Source organism: Halyomorpha halys, unplaced genomic scaffold (assembly GCF_000696795.3).
Source record: "Halyomorpha halys isolate HHAL.00 unplaced genomic scaffold, Hhal_1.1 Scaffold374.1, whole genome shotgun sequence".
Lineage (NCBI taxonomy): Eukaryota > Metazoa > Arthropoda > Insecta > Hemiptera > Pentatomidae > Halyomorpha > Halyomorpha halys.
Window position 1 is genome coordinate 157,211 of NW_027112597.1, and position 9,830 is coordinate 167,040.

Below are 9,830 nucleotides of genomic sequence, written 5' to 3' on the forward strand. Positions count from 1 at the left end.
TTTTTTTAAATATTTTCTACAAATTTAAATCATTGTGATACTGATTTTTCTTCGTTTTGTCATATTTTATTATATACCTCTTAAATAAATTTTGGTAACATAAACTTTAAAGTCACTAACAAAAAAGGCACCATACTATATTGGACGGTGAGTTCGAACTTGTGAAATTATTTATGCAACGATTTTGAAAAATAAGAGTTAACATAAATCAGAAAATAAACTATATATATATATCACTCCATCACAATTCATCAAGATACAATAAAAGTGCAAATTTCGCTTAAAACTTTTATTTCTATTCAGTCAAGAGACTCTTGGATTTTGTAAAGATACACCCACTAAATAATAGTTTAAGAAAACTAGCGTTTTGAGATGACTACGCATTTTTTTTTTTTTTTTTTTTTTTTAATAATTCATTAGAATTAGTTCATTCCCAAACGTGGGCTATCGAAAAACAATGTATACCAAACTCTGTATAACCGATGTTAAAATTGACCAGATGAAAATTGAATTACGATAAATGCTAGCTTGAACATAGTTACATTGTGTAACAAGACCATAAAGAAGGTGTACAAGCGGGTGGGGGGTAGCAGAGCAGTGTATAAAAATGTCCACTCGCCAACGTCCAGTATCACAGCATCTGGTGTCATCTCATCCATCAGGCCATGTCTTCTCTGGTGAGTAGCAATCTACACTTATGGGCTTCTATCATCTCGTATCGGCTGGAAAGGTTTCTGAAGTATTAGAGGCGCTTAAAGTAACTGACCATAAAATTTCAAGAAAAAAAAATATATATAATTTTATTTTTTATTTTCAAGTTCTCTTAGTAAAAAGTAATAAACGAAAAAAAAACAATATTTCAAATAATTTAGGTCGAAAAATTTCAAAAATCGTTAATTATTTCATCTGAGACTGTATTTTTAACAGCTTTATAAGAATTCGCAGAGGCGCACTATTATGCCTTCTTAAGGTTACGGGAACGAAGTGGACCGTCTTAAAACGATTCATACACTTTGTTCCTAGATATGTATCTCATTCGCGAGCATTTCTTTATTTATGGAGTCTTATTTATTCCTAAAATACAATATTGTATAAAACAATAAATATTTCTGAATTTTATCCAGCCATGTCAAGTTCAAAAACCATTATAGCTGATAACTAAACATCCAACTTTTAAAAATCGTATATTTTCCCAAAACGAGGAGACCTCAAAGGTTTTTGGTATATATCCAACATTTTTATATCTGCTCCTTCAACAACCAACAACTGCTGGAATTGCAACTATTTCTGAAAATGAAGAAATTGAAAAGTGGCATTTTAGGCATTTCCTCTCCCCAAGCTTTACTTCATACCAATTTGTTCAGCTACTCTTCATTTTCTATATTTTACTTCTCCGGTTTGAGCGGAGTACATTGAAATAAAATATCTTCATGACAAAGAAATATTTTATTTTTAATTTACTAAGATTCGTGAAAATTACTTTTAAAATTATTTGTTATAACTTTTTTTTTTCTCTACATTCAAATCTGATGGGATTTAAGTCAGGGTAGTGATATTTTCAATAAATTTGATTTAAGCTCAGAATAAAATCTAGAACGACTAAACATTTGAAGAAAAATGAACTAAGTAATAACCTCGAAATTTTGCCGATTGCTTGTTTTTAAATAGTATTTTTTTTCTCAAATATTGTATTTATCGACTTGCATAGGGGTGTAAGTCCTTTACAGTTATTTAAGATAAAGCTAAAATAAAATTTAGACGATTTCCTTCACAATTATTTTTAATCAAACCTCTTATTTCAAAAGATTCTCCACTCAAAGTTAGGACTCTTCAAAATAGGAATTTTATTATAATAATTCTGGTAAAACCATCTGTTTCTCAAAATGATCAATGACATACACCACTGAAACCATAACCCCCTCAAATAATGAATTAAAATTTTCCCGATATGTAATTAATCAATAAGCACAATTATTTTAATCTTTAATTATTAACTTGTGGTTATGTTTTCGTATAACAGGTGTAAGTTCCTTGAATAGGTAATATAAAATTAAATTGATCTTTTTCTATAATTCATTTCATTTGAATTATAGAAATAATTCATTTTACAAGAGATTTTGCCCATGACTAATGTTACCTATACTCATATATATAACCCTATTGACCCATGGGGCTTAAAAGAGAAAACATATATTCTTTCCCACTGCTATCAGAGTTCTGAAACGAACCATGTTTATGCTTATAATACTAGCTAAAGATATTTATTAAATCATACTCAAGAATGGAAATGTAATGTCATTTTTTCTTAATAATAAATTTTTTCCTTGTATTAAATAAATCATATTATAAGCAAAATTGTTTCTAAGATTGTTCTTTACTTTGGCGAGCCATTATGAAACTTATTCTTTATTTTTCATCGGGAAAATAAATATATTAAAAACAAAGGAATAATAATGATTAATTTAGAAATATTGATATTTTAATTTATATTCCATAACTTATTAAATTCTTAAAGGCATGATTATAATCATGTTCATTATTTGACTTTTTTATTTCCAGAGGATACTTATACTCTGCACCATCTTGTGCTACTCATTAGCACAGCAAGTGCAACAAGAAAGGAAACTAGATAAAAGAGGAATCTACGGATCATTCGGGCATGGATATGGTTATCCTTATCATGGACATGGCTTCCCCTATCATGGCTATGGATCTGGATACGGCTATGGCTATGGATTAGGAGGAGGTTTGGGCGGAGGAGTAGGTGGTGGAGCAGGTGGAGGCTTTGGAGGTGGTTTTGGAGGTGGATTTGGAGGTGGATTTGGAGGTGGATTTGGAGGTGGAATCGCAGCTGGCCCGCAGCTCATCTCTAGGCAGGTTACCGTGACCAACAGGGTCGGAATACCGGTACCGCAGCCCGTACAGGTGCCAGTGGATCGTCCCGTCCCGGTTCCCGTGCCTCAATCTGTCCCTGTTCCAGTAGATCGCCCATACCCGGTCCCAGTGCCCCGCCCCGTCCCAGTACCAGTCGACAGGCCTTATCCAGTCACCGTAGAGCGCCCAGTCCCAGTACCTGTACCACAGCCAGTCTCCGTCCCAGTCCCTAGACCTGTACCCGTTCCTGTCCCATCCCCAGTCCCAGTACCAGTTTACAACAATGTCCCTGTTCCAGTGCCCCAGCCCATACCAGTTCCAGTCGGTGGTGAGTGCTTTTAATTATCAATATTTATCTCATGTATTTTTTATAACTTTTACAACTGAGAGGAAAATTGTAGATTTTATAATGTGATACATTTTTTATTCTGCAAATATTGTAGAAGGCGGTGGAATCGGAGGTGGCTTCGGTGGTGGACTAGGAGGAGGGCTTGGAGGTGGTCTGGGAGGCGGTCTCGGAGGCGGTCTCGGAGGTGGCCTAGGAGGATATGGCTATGGTCACGGATATGGACATGGTTACGGCCATGGCTATGGCCTTGGGTACCACGGTCATGGATTCCACGGAATCCATAAATTTTTTGGACATCATTAGGGAATTATGTTAATGGTAAGTTTGCTATGGCCTAAGCTCTATCGTACAAGTTCAAGTGGTACATTGAATAATAAATCATATTTCAATTTTTTTTTTCATTACACCATTCATGGAGTATTGATACCAATGTAATGAGAAGAATGAAAATTTTTTTTTAAATGAATAAAACATAACTAGCTAACATAAAAATAATAAAATCTTATGCCATAATAAGTACAATAATTGAACAGTAAATTTTTTTTTAATGACAAGAACTCTAGATTCAATTACATTAATGATTATATTTTCTTATTGTATCATAATTCTATTAATAGCTCCACATATATTTTTAAAAACTTTTTATTTATTTTCAGGGAGCACGACTGCCTATGAGAAGAACATTATTATATAGTTTATATTAATTTGTACATACTTTTGTTTGTAATTGTTTAATAAAAAAAATTCTTACATGAAAAATGTGTTTCTTTTTTTTTATTTCTCATAAATTTATAAATAGTTACATGTTTTCTAGCTTAATAAACATGTTCTGCAATATTTTATCTCTATTACTAATTACGCTGAATTTTAGCCACATTTCTCAAATAGCTCCTTGTCTTGACTTAGTTCCATAGCTATTTATTTATTTTATTTTACTAGAAACTACATTTGTGTATATGTAGAATATATATACTACTGTGTGTATATCTGTGGTGGTGAACAGTCCACATCGCATTACAGTAACGAAAAATATATCAGACTCAATATTTCACGATTTCATGCAAATTCTCATCAATGCGTGGTAGCAAAATATTTAGTGCGTAGTTGAGCGAGGTGCTTAAAATTAGCCCCACTCAATTGTGCAGTGGACCAGAGGCCTCAGGGGAAAAAATGTGAATTTCTTTTATTTTTGAAAATTTTAATAAGGTTGTAAACCAAAACCATGAAATATTTTCGTGTTTGACGGTTGTTATGACAATAGTTAGTTTTAATTTCAATTAACTAAAATATTTAAATAAATTTTGTTTTGAGAAAATCAAGGAATCATTTCAAGTCAAAGTAGGGTGTAATTAATAAATGTTTGCTGCGCGAACCGGACCAGAATACACAACATATCAGCACTTTTATTCCATCTACAATAATTCCTGTTAAAGTAAAGGCAATCAAAATTTCCAGTACGCCTCAACCCGCTAATGATATACAGCATGTCATTTTTTGGAACAACTGACTACACAATTAAAATAATTATTAGCAATAATAAACCATCAATCATGTGGCTTCTAGATCAATAAACTATTAAATTATATATAGAATAGTAGGCTTAACAAAATTTTAAAGAAAATTCACAATGGAATGTCAAACGAGTGATTTTTACAAAACCTGTGTACTGCCAGAGAGATTTTCGAATCCAGGTACAATAACATGTAACATATAATTCACATTATAATAGTTTTTAGTATTACAACATCTTTACCTAACAATAATTTCAGGGTAGAACATTCTCACAGATTTCAAAATTTCGCTGTGATTCCTAAAGACCGGAAATAAAAATGTTTATCTTCATTAAAGACTTATTTAACGAATTTAAACAACTTAAAAGATTCGCCATTTTTTATAGTTAATGTCGAGAAAAAAATCGCTTGAATAGTGGCACATCTCTTAAAAAAATTTTGATTTTTTTTTAAATTTGACGTATCCCAAATATATTACCGCACCCGATTCTTTCTCTACAGACTGCCCCTAATCTAATAGAGTTGTCACAAAGTAAATTTAGGCTATGGCACAAACTAAAGAATACATCGAACACAAAATAACGTTTTTGTCACATGTGCCACTATTCAAGCAAAGCAGTGATATACAATCGTAAATATGCTTGTAGTTACAATCGATGTAAATATCGAAAATTGTAATACTCCTTATATATAACACCCTTGTGTAGTCGAAACAAATGTTATAATCTGTTAATATGAATACCCTCACATATTTTCTCCTTATCAATACAATAGTCCTAATTAGATATGACATATACGTAATTTGAGTAGAAGAAAAGTTTGAGAGCTTCGATACGACAGTATAATTCAATTTTAGGTTTAAAATTTTAAAATAAAAACATCCCGAAAACAACTAAATAAAATATTCATAGATGTACCAAATCCAATAAAGCCAGTCTGGTGCAGAAGTTCAAGCGTGTCATATCTTATACCCTTTTCTCTTTTTTAAACATTTTGCTCTCGCCGATACTTAAGTTATAATAAATATTATATTATTATTATTATTCACGATACTTAACTTCAGAATTTAGTTAACTCAGAAAAGTTAGTTAAACTACATTTTATTAGATCGTATTGTTACAAAGTTACGTTTCCCTCAAAAAATTCCGGGATCCTCCATAGTGGAATGTATCCAGTTAAGCCAAGACTGAGTTTATTTAGGATCTGTGAACCCATAGAGCTATTTAACGAAAATACTGCACCCTGAACCTCAAAGAACCAGATATTTGCTTCAGATAATAATAAATTAAATATCAGATACAATTCAGAATCATTGGGATTATCATGCTAATGCAAGCCAGGAGTCAAACTAAACCCACCCAAGAATTGGAAACATGCACCCAGAGATCATTATGGTTTAACTAAGACTATGCACAAGCACCTCGGGAAAAAATGTTGCCTGCCGTAACATCATTAAAAAATATATATACAAGAAGAACTATAGAAGAATATCAGAACAAAAGGAGGGGTAAAAGGAAGAGGGAATTTAGGAGCAGCTTGAGTGAAATTAGAAGCTCCTACAAAACAGTGAATGGTAGTAAAGCCTCATTCAAGATAAGAACTAAATGCTGCAAAAGTAAAGACAAAACTCTTCTTAGATTGGATAAATGTATGTGGTATTACAATCATCATCATCACTCCAGAATTTGAGGAAGGACTTAGCACCATGGGAAGGTATCATATCATTAGAACTTTTAAAGAAAGGTAGAAAATTCTTGTATAAAAAATTGTATCAACTAATGCTTACCATACAGACTGAAGAGAGGATTCCAGAACAGAGGAATTATGTTCCTCCAATACACATACAAAGTGCTATTAAATCTATTGTTTACCAAAGTTCTCCTGTTTGCTGACAGAGAAATTGGGAAATATCATACAGGTTTTCAGAGAAACAAATCTTCAGTTTCAAGATAATTTTAGAGAAGACATCAGAATATAAAATGACAACATGTATGTCTGTATCGACTATTTTAATATAATATCAACATAGCAATTTTATTATCTTTATATTCTGAATAAATATTAAAGGTAACCTAAATGGATAGGAGCCCCCATGCTTTTAGTACCCACATTTTTCACTACTTGATAAAGTGAAAAATTCTTATAGATTCCTTGGGATGTCTGACTTAGACTCCTTTTTCGTACTGACTAAGAAAGTTGAACCAATGGAGGGATTAATTTGCAAACAAAATGCCTTTAAACAAATTACATTCATTACTTTAACCACTTGTAATTGACCTGTCTCTAAGTGAATGTTTAATAAAAAAAATAAAACTAATTTTTTTAGTATTACATGATTCACTGGGCATTACATTATTCAGAATACAATGAAAAGGATAAGATAAATAACAAAAAAAAATTAATTGTAGCAGTCTTGGGACTGGAGGACAGAAGTGAAACTTCTGGATATTAAAAAATGTATTCAAATTTTATTAATAATGATCAAGAATGAAATATTAGTTTCATAATAATAATAGTAATATTTAGAGTAGAACAGCTAAGTCAATTGACAAGTGTTGCCCCTCCTCGCCATTTCCGTTACATCTTGCATCACAAAATCAATATAATCCTGTAGAATTTTTTTCATGAGTTGTAGAATGTCAGTAAAGAAGTTTCATTTAAAAAATTTATCATCCTTAAACTTCATCTTAAAGAGGGAAAGGTAAAAAGGAAACCATAATTCCAACATAGACCAATTGAAAATAATAAACTTCATAGAATTAAAACAAATTATTAAGAGAACTTAGCTGAGGTACTACCCGTAACGTAAAATATACTGAAAAATAAATATAAGGTATAAATACATCTATGAAAATAATAATTATTATAATATGTATTGAAACATATATAATAAGCAATATTTTAAGAACCACACAACCGAGGAAATTTTAATTAATGTTAATAATGATTTCTGGTATTAAGCACCAAATCAATTTTAAAGTTTCAAAATATGGTTTTTCTCAGTTATATTACCTATGAGAGTTAACATAACTTTAGAAATCCACAGCCATTTATTTTTTAAACTAAATTTTCAGATATTTTAAATGGCTATGGCTGTCAGTATCCAAGAAGACACCCTTTTTACATAACCACTTCGATGGAGTATGGTTTTAATAGGCCATCTGTACATACTGTACCACAGTGCTATTTCCCGAAAAGAAGTGCATTTTCAAAATCATTTCCAGGAATTACTAAGAATTATAAGCTTAACATGTGACTGCTGAAAACAAAGAAGTTGTTGAAGTTTTGTTTTTACTATCTGATAGAACAGCTCTACAAGGCCATGCATTTTTTTATTATTGCAATATCTACTTCTCAGTACTTCAATATATAACTCTTCATGCTGAACCATAGACCATCAGTAGCAATTATGGATATATTATTATAAAATGCATGAGTATGAAACCAAAAAATCAAAAGTTTTAAACCAAAGATGCAACTTTCCTGAAGACTGGTTGGTAATAGAATAAAAGTTATAATTTTAAACATAATGAAATTAAACTTAGTAAAATTTTAATTTTTTGAAAATTTTTTTTTAAGAATTTATAGAATATTTTTACAAAGATAAAAATATATTTTAGGGTACTTGTGTAGATAAACGATAAATGACTAGAAGGGCTGATGGTAGCGGTTATGAGAAATACTGCAACCTTTACCTCAGTTCTAAGTTTACTTGTTTGGTTGGTCACTTGTGAAGTGATTTTTGTGAATTATTTTAATTTGTACAAACCTTTATTAGCAGAAAACATTAGTTCTGGAATAATTATGATGACCAGAAAAGAAAAGCCTTCTTAAGTTAATTTTAGCAGGAAAATGTTTTATATTGTATAAGAGGACTATGAGAATACAATATAAAACAGGAGCGCACTCAATATTTTTATTTAATGACTCCCTTTCTGGTCATTTTTGACACAGGGGGGAGGAGGGGAGGGGAGGTTATCTACTACCCTATTCTAATCATGGTGGGGAGTCAAGTTTTCATTTCATGGGACCACCACAGAAATATATGTCCACCTCCTAGACCAGATTCAAACTGGCACTTTAACTCACATGTCTCCAAATGGCCCTATAGAACTCACTCAATCAGGCCAGCACTGTGATTGTTAAGCTTTTATACTCCTGTTAAAATATTCCAGCTAGAATTAACCAGCATTGCTCCCTAACTATTTCCGTTTCATCTCCCCTCACAAAATCAATTTACTCCTGTATAATTTTTTTTTCTTGAGTTTTAGAACAGTGGTAAAGAAGTTTCATTTCAAAAATACAGTACAAGGGCTGTAACCTACACTATTATTATTATTCCTTCAATTGAATCATAGCTGTCAACTTTCTCTCAATAAACTAGCTCTAAAGACAGACAAACCCCCAATTGATCTTTTTCAATTGAGGTTCAACATAGACCTTAACAGTGTTTCTCATATCCGCAAAGATCACTCATGGTCACCCATCAACTACACAAGCACTGATTTTATTTATTCAGAAATTTAAGATCTCTTCCAATGATTTTACTGGACAATGGCCACAAAAAGCATGACAGAACCATTTAACATAAGACATAAAATTATCATTTTCCTATCCAAAATAATATTCTTCTTATAATATTAAGAAACAAAAAAAATTTCATCAAATAAAAATAAAAAAATTTAATTTAATTAAAGAATCAATAAAGCAATAATAATGAGCCTCCCAACCAAAATACACTCAGCTCAAAACAATTTTGAGGAAAGAGAACAGCTCAAAATACACCAATTACAATCAAATTTTCCCATTACTGGTGGCATAAAGAACATTGTCCATCATTTATTTGAAATTAATCAACCCTTTGCTGAAGATCACAAGAGGAGAGTATCATTGCAGATTACGTTCAAACAGAAGCACCATCAATAAAATATGCTACTAAGCATAAATTTTGGTATAAACATTAATTTTATAGCATATGCAGATGATGTAGTCCACCTTGGAAACATTAAAAGACAAAAATTAAAAAGCCACTGTCCTATTAAACAAAACAAATAAGGTGAGACTTGTATTTAAGAAGGAAAAGAAAGTGTACCAAG

At 31.5% G+C, this 9,830-nt stretch overlaps 1 protein-coding gene and 1 long non-coding RNA gene across 2 annotated transcripts; both read left to right on the forward strand.

Moving 5' to 3' along the window:
- The first annotated feature begins 651 nt into the window (after positions 1–651).
- LOC106681906 (probable H/ACA ribonucleoprotein complex subunit 1) lies at positions 652–3,968 on the forward strand. Its single transcript, XM_014422474.3, has 4 exons — positions 652–677; positions 2,560–3,202; positions 3,318–3,541; positions 3,880–3,968. The coding sequence occupies exons 1-3, from the start codon at positions 666–668 to the stop codon at positions 3,524–3,526; spliced, it is 864 nt and encodes a 287-aa protein (XP_014277960.2). The 5' UTR covers positions 652–665; the 3' UTR covers positions 3,527–3,541; positions 3,880–3,968.
- A 792-nt stretch (positions 3,969–4,760) lies between these two features.
- On the forward strand, positions 4,761–8,290 carry LOC106681909 (uncharacterized). Its single transcript, XR_001343323.2, has 2 exons — positions 4,761–4,914; positions 7,809–8,290. It is a non-coding gene; the product is annotated as an uncharacterized lncRNA (long non-coding RNA).
- Positions 8,291–9,830: the final 1,540 nt, after the last annotated feature.